This window comes from Orycteropus afer, unplaced genomic scaffold (genome assembly GCF_000298275.1).
Source record: "Orycteropus afer afer isolate SDZICR_OR568_19922 unplaced genomic scaffold, OryAfe1.0 scaffold00693, whole genome shotgun sequence".
Taxonomy (NCBI): domain Eukaryota; kingdom Metazoa; phylum Chordata; class Mammalia; order Tubulidentata; family Orycteropodidae; genus Orycteropus; species Orycteropus afer.
In genome coordinates, this window is record NW_006922280.1 from 464,401 (window position 1) to 480,882 (window position 16,482).

The 16,482-nt window shown below is 44.0% G+C and overlaps 1 protein-coding gene across 1 annotated transcript in view; it reads right to left on the reverse strand.

Moving 5' to 3' along the window:
* The window catches only part of SYNDIG1 (synapse differentiation inducing 1), a 235,104-nt gene that overhangs the window by 121,655 nt on the left and 96,967 nt on the right, over nucleotides 1-16,482 (reverse strand). The window contains exon 2 of the mRNA XM_007956995.1: nucleotides 6,929-7,066. Coding sequence (XP_007955186.1) covers nucleotides 6,929-7,066 — 138 coding nt within the window. The remainder of the gene's footprint in view (nucleotides 1-6,928; nucleotides 7,067-16,482) is intronic.

Sequence of the window (16,482 nt, forward strand, 5' to 3'; positions counted from 1 at the left end):
CTTCTTCCTCAGGGATGTGTTCTGGGTCTGTATCCTGCTCTCTTGTTTCTACCACTTCATCTTGCTTCTTTGTGTGGACTGTGATGGTCTGTTGTCTTCAAGACATTGTGACACTGTTGTATTTATATCTCTGTTAACTGTCCATAAAGAGCAGTTAAGGGTGGGTCAGGCTCTTCTTGGTGGTTGTTCATTGTTGGCCAGTTGTTGGAGAAGAAAATAGTCACTCTCAGTAAGTGGCATTGCAGGAGGTGTGGGTGTGGTTGGGTGATATGGGCATGGGTGCTATCTCACCCTCATTTAGACAAAAACAACAACCGAATAAACCATCAAAAAAGTAAAAGTATGCAGACAAAAAACACACCACATAAGCACACAGGAGCAATTACTGAAAAAAAAAAAAAAAAAAAAAAACTTGCAATAGCTGGCAATAAGAGAAAAGAAGTAGAATATTTGAATAATGAAGAAAAAAAATGGGAAAAATCCAAAAGGAAAACAATGAATGGGGAGAACCACCAGAAAGAAAAAAAATGGGAACCAGGAACAGGAAAGAGAGAAAAAGGTTAAAACTAGAACCTGGGAAGGGAAGAATAAAAAATGATAATAATAAATAGGAAAAAAATGATAATTTTAAAACAGACAAAACAAACAAACTGAACAAAAAGGGAAAAACAATCTGGGCAGGGCAGGGTAGGGCACCCAGGCTTTGTCAGAGCACACAGACTGGGATGGAATTCCTTCTGGTCAGATTCCAGATGGTGGGTGCGAGTGAGGGATGGCTGCACCTCCATTCACCAAGAGGGTGTAGGGTATGAGAGTAACAAGGGGAACATCTCACCTTTCCAGTGTTCGTGTCTGGAATGTCCTTGCGGTCAGTCCCCAGCAAGTGGAGCCTATTCTTAGGAGCCTGGAATCTGAGAGAATGCTGTTGCTTTAAATATCCAAAATGGTCAAACCACTTGTAAACATTCAAAATGGCTGCACCCTCCAGACAGCCAAAAGTTCACAGCTCAGCCCATCTCCCTCTTCGCTGCTTCCGCTTTTATTTACCAGCCACAAGTGCAATGCTCCATGTAGCCCCTGGTTAGCAGGGCTGATCTTTAAGTCAATTCTCAGGTCCCAACACCACATGGCAATATCCAAGCTGTCTGCACTGTCAGGATCTCTGACAGACTGCAGCTCCATATGTCTTTTTTGGTGTTTTCATGTAGGTTCTTCCACTAGTTGGAATCCAGTCCACTTCTGGATCCTTCAAAGCTCAGGGCTCCATATACCTGTATCTGTGTTAACTGGCTCCCCTTTTCTTTGTTGAAGAAGGTCTGTGCAGTTTGTCCACCTATTCTGCCATCCTATAAGAACTCCTCTTTCCTTTTATCTAAGATAAGAAGTGATGCAGGTCACACTGCAAGGAAACTCCCTTTATATTTTTTCAGGGCTGTGACCTGATTAAGGGTGAGGAGCTCTGGTGGTGTTGTGCCTAAGGCATTTGACTGCTAACAAGAAGGCTGGTGGTTCAAACCCTCCAGCCACTCCTCAGAAGGAAGATTGGTCAAACTACTTCCATAGTGATACCACCTCGGAAACCTATAAGGCAGATCTGACTCCACGGCAGTGAGTTTGTTTTTTCTTTGTGTTCTACCTAATCAACTTACAACTGATGGGTGGATCACATCAGATCTCATCACTGGGGGTGATTACATCATTACATAACTGCAAAATCATTGAGAAATATGGCCCATCCAAACTGACATAGAGTTTTGGGTGATATAATTCACTCCATGACACTAAGTATTCTGTATGGTCTGGTACAAGAGAAGGTCCATGGGGAGGGTGATGCTAAGAGTTACCGCACTAGGTCACACCAATCCTAGTGACACCCCTGCTAGGGGCTTATATTTCAGTATTATTTTGGATAATATTCTGTTGTGATTCATAATGTTTTCATTGGCTCATTTTCAGAGACAGATCACCAGGCCTTTTTTTCTGTCTTAGTCTGAAAGTTCTGCTGAAACCTTTCTACAATGATGACCCTACTAGTATTTGAAATACCAGTGACATAGCTTCCAATATCACAGCCACATGCAAGCAACCACAGTATGACAACCTGATACACAGCTGATGGCAGCTAGATCATGACTGAAGAAAGACTACCCTGGGTTTCAGGTATAAGCTTAAAGGTCATGGTGATTAACCCAGTCACCAAGGTTTCCCACCCCCCCAGGAAAGATATCATCTATTCCCTTGGCTTTATACTGTGTAGCTATTTTGACAATGTGCAGGCACAGCTTAATTGTCAGGACTACATTGAGATGGGATCTGCTATAAAAGAAAAACATTGAAGAGTCACATTTAGATGTCAAAATGTCCTTGGGAATAGCATTTAGAAATTAAGGGATACAGTCTTGGCTTAATTGATATACTTTTTTCTCTAACTTGGCATCACCGCACCCCAACAATGCAGGGCAGCAGGAGGCACTAGACAACTCGAAAAGGTCCTGAGCAACCAGAATCCCTCTAGTTCCAAAGGTGTTAGAGATTCCAGCTAGGCTGAGGATCACATCCACTGAGATATCTCTCAGAGCAAGCTGCTGCACTGGCCACCATATCAAATGTTTTCCTCTTGTGGCTGCCATTAAATGGCCTTCAGAGTCTGGAGTCCTCAGGTAAGGCTGCACAGGCATAAACCAAATGTGCAACAGCTGAACACCTGGATAGAACTGTGGAGTACAAGGGACCGGCACTGCTCAGGTCTACAGCAAAGCCCAGAAAGGCCAAAGCTGAGGCCTGCAGAGAGGAGGCTGTGTGGTGCAGGCCGGATCTTATTATGGGGTTTTTATGGGGAGCAATGGGGACAATCCTGTGGCAGGCACATTGGTGCAATGAATCACTTTTATATGGCCTTTCTAGCCATGGCCTTGTAACTCTTCTAAAATGAGTGGGTGGGTCCCCAAGGGGCAGAGAGGCCACATCTTCTGAGCTCCTGTAATCCCACAAGAGGAAGGCAGAATCATCATCAGTAGCCCAAGGAAGGCCTACCCATGCAAGGCCAGACATGCTGCCTCCCTCCAGCCCTTTCATCAGTCCTCACACCAACCATTCCCCCTGCAGCACCCACCACCTCTCTGCTGGGTTTGATAATTCACTGCAGGGGCCACATAGAACTCACAGATTATGGGGTTTATTAGGGAAGCAACAGGCTACAATTCAAGTTCAGGAACATGCTCAGTCTCTCTCAGCCCACTGTCTCTCAGTCGACAGCCTCTCTCAGCCTCTCTCCCAGCAGTGCATGTGTCTGGGTGTCTCTCTCACAGTAGTGTGTACCTCTCAGTCTCTCAGTAGCATGTGTCTCTCACATCTCTCTCTCAGCAATGTGTGTCTAATACTTCTCCCAACTGGCAGTGAGAGATTTCTTCTGCCTCTAGGAGGGCTCCTTTTGAGCCTGGCAGAGTGGCCCAAACCAACCAATCCCAAGAAAAGAGTTCTACACACCTGAGAGAGACTGACCTTCCCGGAAAATTGCTTCTGGCTGCTCCCAACAGAAATACACCAAGTAGATAACTTTAACAATCAGGAGCACTGAGTTACTCACAGCAAATTCACCCATGGAGTTTACAAAGACTTATGGCTAGAAAAGCCACACTATGTAATTTACTACACCGCAGTGGGGTGCAATATTGCAAGTGATTTGTCGACTATTATGCAAATAATGGCTTGAAAATCTAGTAAGATTGAGTTCCTTGAGGACCAGCTGGAGGACTGTTCTGTTTTGCCATCCAGCTAGGTTTATATCAGGGCTAATCCTACAGATGTTCAGGGGGAATCTCACTACTGTTAAGGTGACTCTACAGCACAGTAGATCCTTTAGACACGGAGTCTCTGCATGGAAAAGTTCCTAGGCCCAGAAGAGAGTGCTATAACACTGAACATGCATGAGATTGAGATAAATTGCACAAGCACAGCAGAGCCAAGCATCAGAGAAACGGTGGCAGCAGTTTGACTGGTGAGAACCACAAGACCAGGAGTAGACTGTGGTGGCTTTGATGGCCCATAGACAGAGTTGGCTGTGGTGGGAGAGAGAGCTGAGCACCTTCATCCAGGATGATTGCCAGTGAAGGTAGGTCCCACTGAATACCTACTCGTGGAGCTGAAGAAGCTGTAACATTGTCTATGGAGGGCAGAGGGTACTAAGTGTGTCTCATTCAGGGGTTGCATGTCTCACTCATCCACCTTGGACAGCATGGCAGGAGCCACAGATGCCCACAAACAGTCCTGGCCTGGTTATCTTGGCAGCAAAAGAGAGAACCAAGAGAGAGATCACATAGTGCGGTGGAAGCCAGCATCAAATGCCTAGATGGGCTCAATGCCAGAGTGTGGAGGAAGCCTATGCAGAGGTCTTCCCAATGGCAAGGCCAGATCCAACTGCAGAGCAGATGCCTCTGAAAAATGTGACCAGAGGCCTTGACAGAAATGGCATTTTGTAATTGTGTTAAACAAATCACCAAAGTCCTCTTTACCACTGAAGGCATTAAACCAAAGTCTGAACAGCTCTTATGATGTTAAGAATAAAACTGCTTTCTGAGAGAGAATCTAGACCACCAGTCTCTGGGCATTACAGTATTGGTTTTTATTATAAATACCTCTTTTGACAACGACACTGTTAACAGCATGTATGGCTCCAGATACAGGGCTTCATCTGCCGGGTGGAGTTGCAGAGGCCATGGAAGAAGCCTGTGCTGTCAGTATTCTGCTGGCCAAGAACCACCTCTCTACACAGAGCTATATTCTTCACCCTTCCTGCCCTGTGTCCAGGGCTCACTTCCTGCTGCTATCAGCTTTTGGAACAGGTAACACTTCTCCAGGAGAATCCAAGGTAAAAATGCCAGTCCAATGCTAAAATCTGATAATCAAAAATATGGCTCTGATGTTGGCACTCTGATGTTGGCACTCTTATGTTGCCCAGAGAGGGTATGACTTTTCTTAGCCTCACCCACAGGGAGATGTGGGTGGACAAGGAAGCAGGAGAAAAGGGTTCCCATGGAAACTCCACAACTGCCCCTAGTGTGTGGGAAGCAGTTTCTTTCCTCTCCATGTTCTGGACCTTCTCTTCCTTAGTAACGTGACCATTGGCTATTTGCAGGCTTTGGAGTCCCTGGATGGTACAAATGGGTAACACACTTGCCTGCTAACCAAAAGGCTGGAGTCCATCCTGAGGTGCCTCAGAAGAAAGGCCTAAGTGATCTCCTTTAGAAAAACCAGCCACTGAAAATTTTATGAGCACATGAAAATTCTCTGATACACATGAGGTTATTGTGAATCCATGGCAATTGTTTTGTTTAGCTCAGGCTTAGATCACTGTTTACACAAGGTGGGCTAGTGTGGTTCTTCCTCAGCACATGCTCTCTGTACTGTGGGTCATCTCTTGGCAACTCTCTCCAGGGACCTGTGCACTTCCAGAACCTCAGGCCCAGTGCTGGGCTCCTCCGTTGGGTGGAGCTCACCTATTCTGTCCACCACCCTAGCCCAATACCTATGCCCTGCCAGATTCAGTGTATGGCTTTCTGTTCTGTGCTGGTGCTTACAGTGAAGGAGATGTTTTGCACTCTTGACACAAATTTCCAATTCGAAATTTGGACAGAATCTCAAAGCTGATGATAGGACATAAAACACTGCTCACCCCAGCCCAGCAGTAGGAAATTTCCTCCACCACATCCTCACCATCCTCTGGAATCAGGAATACACCGCACTGACTAGCCTCCATCCCACTATGCACTGACCAGTGGCAGGGCTTCCCAGAGCTCTGAGATCCTCTCTGAGGTGTGTCTACTTCATGGACAGGGTGCCCTCATGTGCCAGTTGAGGGAGGGACCAGCACCCACACTAGAGAAAAGTCATACTCATGGGACAAGAAGAGTGCCTAAATCAGGGGCAAGGGCTCCTCTCCCTAGTCAAATAAAATACAAATAAACCAGCAAGCAGCAACAAGAGGCCTCTGCTTGACTAATGAGGGGTCTGTTTTCAGACCAAGAAAATAATTTGTCAAACAAGGGATTTACCCTAGTCTATCATCCCCAGGTTCAGTCTAAGCACCATGCTTCACTGACAGCCCTTAAAAAACCCATCCCATCCTCTGTCAATGAGTGGGACATCATTGTCTCTTCTCGTTGGGACAATGGTTGCAGGGCTTGGTGATACTGGTAATTGTATGCTTTAATTGATAATTATAAATGCCTTTCTTTGATTATTAAGAACAAGAAAACCATTCATTTCCTAAAGAATACCTTTAAATTTGCTAGAGTAAAGCTATCAAGTCTGGATTCCATGAAAAAGATAATAAGCAATGCCTAGAGGCAAAAAGGGCTGGAAGCCCTTACACTGGGAGAAAACAATGTGATTATGCACAGAGATGCCATTTTTGTTAGCAGAAAATTAATCTGGGATGAGTATACATGAGCATTCAAATAAAACATATATAAAGGAGCATTTTACGAGAAAAACAATCCTTGATTTTGCCTCCTTTTCCATGGAATCTAACCTTCCTGATGGCTCTCTGCCTTGGGCACTGTTTCCTGGCTCGGTGTTTGGCCACCAGTGATGCTGGTGCCCAAGGGAAAGTCTGGCTTCTGAAGGCTATGGACAACATACATGGGTGCTCAGTTCTGCTGGGAAGGCCCCTTCCTTAAGACTGCCCCACCAGGCTCCCAATGTCCCCAGGGAAGGTCCCCTCAGAAAGGGCAGTTGGAGAATTACTAGTCATGAAGAGATAAGAAGCATCCCTAGGGCCCCAACCTACTCCTTATTGTATGTATGTACGAGTTTGAAACATCCCTCCCCTCATTGCAGATGCTGAGTGGACTTCATTCATCATCATCTCCATTGCAGCGTGGCATGCCCACACCAACCCACCATACTGTGGGATGGGGGCTGGCCCTACCTCATGTGATAAGTAGAAGGCAGCGATACCCAAGGGCCAGAAGCAGCAGAGCATGGAGAAGACACTGAGGCCCAGGTGGTCCCTGGGAGGCATCATGAGGAAGTTGTCCTCGCTCTCTGTGTCACTTGAATAGTCACTCTGCAACAGAGAAAAAGGGTGAGTGGGGGATTAATGAAGGAATCACTCTGCCGATGCACCACATTACTGGAAAGGCTGCTGTTGGTCCTGTTACTACGATTGACATTGTTATTGCCTACAAATTGTTATTGTTGTTATTATGGTTAGCTGTTGTTGCCCAGCAATGCCATCACTTACTACCCACTGACTACCCTCCCTCAGAAGGCCAGCTGGTGCATCCAGGGTACTAATGGCCAGGCTTGTAGAAACCCTCTTCCACCTCCTGATGCCCATACACAGAAGGCGCTTTTTCCTCATCAGAGGGTCCCCACACTGCTTGGCTCTGCCACTGTGAATTTTCTTTCCTCAGGGTCCTTGTCTTGATACACTTTTTTTATACAAAGATGCAGTCATCTTCACCAAAGATCCAATTTTCTAGAAAAGAAACAGCATTTTTCCCCAAAGAGGTTCATTATGTCTATACTCTCTAACATTTTCTAGAGGGTGGCAGTAACTGGGAGATGCTCAGAACATGCCCACACTGGTATGGCACTTTGGTCGGGACACCATCCTGAGATCCTGGTAACTGCAGGGATAAACCACATGCAGGTCCTGACTGCTAGGGAGGTACCAGTCCCTCACACTAAAGGTGCCCTCATACTAGGGACCCCATACTGGGAGGTTTCCACACTGAAGAATCCCCACACTGGAGGGTCCCCACACTGAAAGTTCCCCATACTGGAGGATCCCTACATCATCAGCCGTGGCTCAGCCCCCATGGCCAAGGTTTCCCTCACAGATAAGCATCTTAATAAAACTCAAAACTCACTGCCATCGAGTTGGATCTGACTCATAGCGACCCCTCCTTGGGTTTCCAAGGCAATATCTCTATGGAAGTAGAATGCCCAATCTTCCTTCCAAGGAGTGGCTGCTGGGTTTGAACCACCAGCCTTCTGGTTAGCAGTCAAGTACCTTAGGTACTACGCCACCAGAGCTCCTAAGCATCTTAATAGGCTACACTTATGAAGCCCACAAGCAATAACAGCATCTGTTCTTCCTTTTGCTAATGAATGCAATAACACTGCCAATAAGATTTTCTCATCAGCACACAGAGAGCTTCCTGCTAAGACTGTCTTTGCCTAGTCAGTTGAGAAAAAACAGGTACCTTCTGCTGGGCTCTACAGGTGGCCCTGGAGTGGGAGTCTGTGACTCAGTGGATCACACTGCAATGCACCCCACCCACCCTAGATGCCCCACAGCACTAAAAATCAGTTCAACTTGGGACCTCACTTCCCTGAGGAGGAAACAAAGCCCAGAGAGGAAGTACTGGCTGATGGCCACTAGGTCAGAAAGCCAATGAGTGGCCAAGGTCAACCACAAAGGCCTTCATCCAGGCTGGGCCCTCCTGATCTGTGACTGGTGAGTCAGCACTATCTGGTGTGGGTGTTACTATGGCTGGACACTGCTTTCTGACTGCAGGGCTGCCAGAGTTCTGTTTTTTTTTTTTTTTTTCCTCTCTGTGGCATCCTCTCTCAAATGGTCTCTCAGGTTGTAAGGGGAAATGAAAGTCCTACTAACACGTGTCCCAAAAAGGCTCACTGATCAGCACACTGACAGCATGATTCACAGTGTTTTTGAAGACCAGAGCTGCCCAGATGAGACACATCTTTCATAGCCTGCTGGAAGGTTAAACCATGGACTGATGAAGGGTGCAAAGTGTGGTGGGCTGCCAGGCAGAGACTGGCAATCTCCACAGCTGTGCCTCTTCTTATACAAAGTACATGCAGACCCAGAATTCCTCACACACTGAAAGCAATCACCTCTGCTGAGATGCTATGGAAGGTAAGAGGGAGCTGGTAAAGCTGGGAAAAAGAAGGCATCTGGCATGGATCAAATCCCTAGATCCAAGACCCCACTCAGAGAGAGGGAGGACAGAAAAGAAGACTCCAGGCTTGCTCAGTCCTCCTCATCCTCCACTAGAGCGTGTGCTTGATGAGCTTTGCATTGAAGACATCTCCTCAAAACACTGTAGGCTGATATCTTTGCACATGGAACAACAGATCTGTGTTTATTTGTTCAGTTTTTATTCTTTTTACTTTACAAAGTGCTTTATATACTGAACTCATTTGATTCTCACAGCCACTCTGGAAAATGATGTTATTACAATTTTTATTATATTTCTATTTTACAAAGGAGAACGCTAATGCTCTAAGGCTTTCTGTTAAAACACTTGTCCAATCACAGAACTGGCCAGGTAACAGCTAAGCATGAGTCTCAGACCCATGCTGCCTGGATTCTAGTCCCAGGCTCTGTGCTGTACAGTCTGGTTCTAAACAGAGTCCATGTTGCCTCAATGGCTTCTCATCCAAAGACAAGGCATCTTACTTCCAAGGATTCTGATGGCTTGTTTTTTTGTGGCAAGAGAGGAAGCTATAGCAAGAGTGTTTTTCCAACCAACCAGTGAATTGCTCCAGGACACTAAGTCAGGAAAGGTGCTGTTATCTTCGGTGGAAACTGCTTTAGATCCACTAAGATCCTCAAGAAGCAGGACTTGGTTTCAGAACTTTGACAAATTTTTATTTGGAAGCATAAAGAAACCACATCTTAACTGCAGAGATGTGGCTCCATGGCACTAAATGACCAGATATATATATATATATATATATATATTTTTTTTTTAACTCAGGCAAATCACAGAATAGACACACCTGGCCTGAGGGGTCCTGCATAAGTACTAATAAACCAAGTAGATAATACATACAACCCCAAAGGTGTCATCACAGTGCTGTGTCTAAAACCTTCCTCATGGGTCTATGGATGGAGAATCTACAAGACAAACAAGAAATACTCCAAAATAGTTTACACTCCACACAGGGGTGACCCCTTTTGACAGAAAGCTCACAAAAAGGCAGGTGTATGCAGGAGGCTGTGCAGGACCTTGCCTGGCACACTATTTTCCACTTTTCTCCCTCTCATATCCATACCCCTTGCTCATCCACTTGTCTTCCTGCTGGTCAACTGGTCATCCATGTCCCCCTGGTCATACATCTGTCCTCCACTTGTCCACCTGTCACCTGTTCATTCATCTGTCCCTTATTCATTCATCTGACACCCTGCACAATCTGCCCATTTTCAGTACATTCTCTTAGAGAGATGGCTCTCAGTCTGGAGTTTTCTTCCTTAGAACATTGTAATAAAATCATTATAACTCCAGGGATGACATCACATTGTATCTCTCTGATGTAGTCCTGAGCAAGGGCTGCTTTGTTCCTGTCTTAAGTGTGCAGGAACTGGGCTTTGGCCCCTGGGATGTGGCCACTTCACTCTGGAGCTCACCATGCACCTTTTGGGGTCCTCAGGCCATACCTGCCTTCCTCTTTCAACTAGCCTTCTCTGTTGTTATTGATATCTGGTGAGTATCTCATCATGGGGTCATGGAGGAGGTGGTGAAGATAGAGAGACCAAAGTGATACAGTAGTAGGCCTCAGGTAGGTCAGATTCTAGTACTTCCTTTTGTTGTTCTTAGGTGCTCTCAGGTTGGTTGTGATTCACAGCGACTCTAGTACAACAGAACAAATTATTTCTTGGTCCTGCACCACTCTGAGAATCACTGCACTGATTAAGCCCACTGTTGCAACCACTGTGACAATCCATCTTCCTCTTATTTGCTCTGCTTAACCAAGCACAATGTCCTTCTCCAGAGAATAGTCCCTCCTGACAACATGTCCAAAGTACATGAGAAAAAGTCTCACTATCCTTGCTTCTAAGGAGTATTTTGGCTATAATTCTTCCAAGACTTGTTCATTCTTCTGGAAGTCTATGGTATATTTAATATTCTTCATCAACACCATAATTCAAATGTATCAATTCTTCAGTTACTCATTGTCCAGTTTTCATATGCATATGAGGCAACTGAAAATATCATGGCTTGGGTCAGGTGCACCTTAGTCCTCAAGGTGAAATCTTTGTTTTTTAACACTTTAAAAAGGTCTTTGGCAGCAGATTTGCCCAATGAAATGCATCTTTTGATTGTGGATCCAATTAAAATTAAATCCTTGACAACTTCAATCTTTTCTCTGTTTATCATGATGTTGCTTACTGGTTCAGTTGTGAAGAGTTTCATTTTCTTTATGTTAAGTTGTAATCCATACTGAAGGCTATAGTCTTTGATCGTCATCAGTAAATGTTTCAAGTCCTCTTTGTTTTCCAGCAAGCAATATGTGTCATCTGCATAGCAAAACCTATTAATTAGTCTTCTTCCAATCCTGATGCTTTATTATTCATATGGTCCAGTGTTTTGGATTATCTGCTCAGCATACAGACTGAGTACGTATGGTGAAAAAATAAAATCCTGATACACTACTTTCTTGATTTTAAACCATGCAGTATCCCCTTGTTCTGTTTAAATAACTGCCTCTTGGTCTATGTACAGATTCTGCATGAACTCAATTAAACATTTCAGAATTCCCATTCTTTGTAATGTTATTCATAATTTGTTATGATTCAGGGACTTCTGGTAAGATGGAGGAATAGACAGACAAGTGACACAGACCATCTTCAACAAAGAAAAGAAAAATCAATTGACAGAGATACAGAAGATAATCCTGGAGCCCTGAGCTTTGGAAGGAAGTATACAGAAGTGGATTAGGCACCAACTAGTGGAAAAACCTGAGATAAAACAGTGAGTACAGATATGGTTGGAGCTGCAGACTGTCAGCTACTCTGATGGGGCCAACAGCCTAAGTATTTCCAAGTGGGACCTGAGAATTGACCTAAAGATCAGCACTGGTCAGTAAGGGCTGCAGGGATGACTGCACCGGTGACCTTAGACTAGGAAGGGAAACAGCAAAGAGGGAGAGAACTTGAGCTGCTGACTTTCTGCTGCCCGGAGGGTGCAGTCATTTTGATTGTTTACATGTGGCAGCCATTCTGGATAATTAAAATGATCAAGGGTGCAGCCATTTTGAATGCTTATAAGCAGCAGCCATTTGGGATATTTAAAGTGACCAAGGGTGCAGCCACTTTGAATATTTACAAGCGGTGGCCATTTTGTATATTTAAAGTGACCGAGGGTGCAGCCATTTTGAATATTTACATGTGGCGACTATTTTGGATTTTAAAGTGATGACATTCTCATTCAGATTCCAGGGACCTAAGAATAGGCTCTGTTTGCCAAGGTTGGCAGGGACATATGAGAGGCTGACAACAGGAAAGGAGATAGGTGGTGAGTGTATAAGTGCTGCCAACTAGTAAACAGAAGAGCACAGCACAGTACCCTGCTTGCGTAGATAACATACAAACAAAACAAGAAAACTAAAATTGTGGGCAAGTCACTCCAACATACAATAACCAATTAAATATAAAAAAAAAAATTCACAATGCCATGGAGACAACAGAGCATCACAGTCCACACAAAGAAGCAAGGTAAAGCAGAAGAAACAAGGGACCAGGGAACAGACCCAAAACATATCCCTGAGGAAGACGCAGCACTGGAACTCCCTGATAGGGAATTTAAAAGAATTATATTTCGGTATCTTCAAAGGATTCACAGATCAAGGAAAACACAAACAAAACCTTAGAAGAATTTCAGAAGAAAATACAAGAACAAAATGACAAAATAAATGAAAAATTAGAAATGATTCAAAATCTACAGATAGAAATCCAGAAGATTAATACTAAATTGTCAGAAATAGATAACACATTGAAAGGACAAAGAAGTAAAATTCATGTAATGGAAGACAGAATTAATGAGATTGAAGACAAATATCTGAATACTTCTTTGGAAAGGGATCAATCAGAAAAAAGATCAAACAAAATGAAGAAAGCCTAAGGTTCATGTGGGATACCATTAAAATGAATAACCTACATGTCAGTGGAATTCCAGAACAGAAAGGGGAAAATAAAACCATTGAGAAAACTGTCCAAGACTTTTTTGGAAGAGGCCTTCCCTGATACAATGAAAGATGAGAATATATCCATTCAGAAGTCCAATGAACCCCAAACAGGATAGACCCCAAAAGAAAATCACCTAGTCATATCATCATCAAACACACGAAAACCAAAGACAAAGAAAGAATCATGAGAGCAGCACTGGAAAAATGAAAAGTTACCTACAAGGGGCAACCAATAAGACTAAGCTCGGATTTCTCGGAAGAAACCACGCAGGCGAGAAGACAATGGGATGGTATACATAAAACCTTGAAAGAGAAAAACTTCCAACCAAGAATTATGGACCCAGCAAAACTGTCCCTCAAATATGATGGTGAAATTAGGACATTTCCAGATAAGTAGAAATGAATGTAATTTGTTAAAACCAGACCAACCTTACAAGAGATGCTAAAGGGAGCCCTTTGGACAGAGAAACAACAACAGCCAACAACAACAACTGACCATTAACACACATGATGTTATAACCCAGAAACCAACCCAGCTATGGAAGTATCCAAAGTAAATAAGCATACAAGATGGAAAACAGGGAACCAGAGACACCAATTGACAAATGAGGACAACTACAAACCAAAAAGAGGAAAAAACCTGCGTCATTACAGAAATTCTAGATGGTAGGGATGTAAAGACAACTACAAGATAGAACCGACTGTTCTAAACTTGGGAAGAAAACTGTAAATCACAGGGTAACCTCAAAGAAAAATGATAAACCTTCACATTAAAATAAAAAAGAACAGCACAAATATTTAGCAAATACTAAAACAACCGCAATGAGGGAAGTGATAACACAATTCATAAACAACATGAGCTCAGCATAGAAAATTATATGGAACAAAGAAATTGACACCACGACACCACCACATAACAAAAATGACAGCAACAAATTCATAGTTGCTGATAATTACATATCTGGCAAGGGACTTATTTCTAAGATTTATAGAAAACTCCAACACCTCAACACCAAAGGAATTAACAATCCAATTGAAAAATGGGCAGAAGACATGAATAGACACTTCACCAAGGAGGATATTCAGGTGGCCAGTTAATACATGAAGAGGTGCTCACAATCACTGGCCATCAGAGAGATGCAAATCAAAACAACGAGACACCGCCTCACCCCAGCATTGATGGCAAGTTTCAACAAGACAGAAAATAACAAATGCTGGTGGGGCTGTGGAGAGATTGGGACTCTCATACACTGCTGGTTGGACTGTGAAGTGATACAACCACTGTGGAAAGCAGTATGGCGATTCCTTAGCAAGCTGCAATTGGAAATGCCATTTGACCCAGCAATCCCATTACTAGGTATATATCCTAGAGAGGTGAGAGCCAGGACAGGAACAGATATATGCAAACTCATGTTCATTGCAGCACTATTTACAATAACAAAAAATGGAAACAACCTACATGCCCATCAGCAGAAGAGTGGATGACACTATGGTACATACCATAATGGAATGCTATGCAGCACTAAAGAATAATGTAGAGCCTACAAAACACTGCATTACATGGATGAACTTGAAGGACATTATGCTGGGTGAAATAAGTCAATCACAGAAGGACAAATATAGCATTAGTTTGCTGTTGTGGAGGGTCAAGGAAAAGTTTATATATGGAGGGAAATTTTCTTTGTTGGTTGCCAGGGGTAGGAGAGGAGGGGAGGGAACACTGGGGAAAAAAATGCATTGACACATGTCACTTTACTTTTTGTGTATTTCACTGTACATAAATTATTTTTCAATAAAATGCATTAAAAAATTTTTTGCTATGATTCACAGATTTGAATGCATTTTCATAGTCAAAAAAACAGTACTTTCTATGGTAGTTCAATTTCTAGGAGCATAGTCTCATAGAAGAGCTCTGGTGGTGTAGTGCCTAAGGCATCTGAATGCTAACCGGAAGGCTGGTGGTCCAAACCTACCTGCCACTCCTCGGAAGGAAGGTTGGGCAATCCACTTCCATAGTGATGCAGCCCCGGAAACCCAAAGAGGGGTCTGCTATGAGTCAGATTCAACTTGACAGCAGTGCGTTGTATTGCCTTGCAAGTCTCAGGAAAAAAAAAAAATGTATGGCAATTTTTATTGAGATGCTCATACTAGGAATTCTACATCATTGTAGAAAATGCTGAAGAGATGTTTACTTCATTGAAGTGAGAAAGCAGGGTAGGAAATGGAATATATCACATGTAACATTCACAGACTCATTCAAGAGTTTAAGAGGTTAGAGATGCTTCTGGATACTGGGTATATCAATGATTTTTTTCTTTCTTCCTACTTTTCTTTAATTTTTTTCTTACAATCAGCCAGGTGTGTTTGGCAATAAGCTATAAATTTACAAACATGCTGGCAGGTGTGGTGCTCTCACATCCACCATGTCCTTACCCTCACACAGCCCTGTACTACAAGATGGCCTTGTTATCTCAAAGATGAGGACAGGTGATATAGGATTATCACAGAAGCCCATGGCTCCCCGAGCAGCTGGGCACATGAATCCACACCCATGCCCTATATCCCACCACTTCTCTAGGCACCAGCATGAGCCTGGAGAGGCACAATTGTCCCCATCCCAGTCCTTCCCCAAGGCCCATCTCGCTGAGAGTTCTGGCTATAGGCCTTAGAGTGTCTGCTCACTACACCAACACTGGTGCTAATAAGTGCTGTAGCCAGGTGTTATTTAAATTTAAATTTAAATTACTTAAACATAACTAAAAATCAGTTTCTCAACAACATGGCAACACTACAAGCACCAGTAGCCACAGATGGCTGCTGCCTATATTGGACTGCATAGATACAGGATATTTCCATTATCTCACAAAGTTCTAGTGCACTGCACCTGCTATGCTATCTGACTCCTATTAACTCTGACTTCACTCTCTTCCACCAGAGAACTCTGCTGTTTCTTGAACTCCCAGCAAGTTCCTGCTTCTCGAACTCCCAGCCAGCTCCTAGTTCAAGACCCTTGCACTTGCTGTGCCCTTGGCCTAACCTCACTCCCCCCAGGCACATAGGGCTCACCTCGTTTCCTCACTCACATACTGCTTTCCCTCAATGCCTTCCCCTGGGTATTCTGTGAGCCCTCCTCTCCTGCACACCTGGGTGCTTCCACTTATGGTAGGAATGTAAGGAATTGCTGCCTTACTTCAATACCCATCTCCCTCCTCCAAGCACCACACTGTATCCCAAGTGCCCAGAACAGTGCTGGATAGGTTGGAGGAACTAGATGCACATGTGAGGGATGAATGGCCTTAATCAATGCAGACAATGAGGCTCCCAAAGCTGGCTGGGATGATTAGATGGATTTCACCCCACTGCTAGATTCATTAGTGTCATGAAGATGCTGTGCCAGCCTTGCTGTCCCCCCTCTGCTTGAATCTTTCCCTACCTGAAATACCTTCTTGTGCTCCCAGGTATGCATACCCTAACCTTCATACCAGGGGACACTACAGAGAGAGGGCTGGGCTTGAGAATGGGTGAGAATGATGTCTTGGTCAG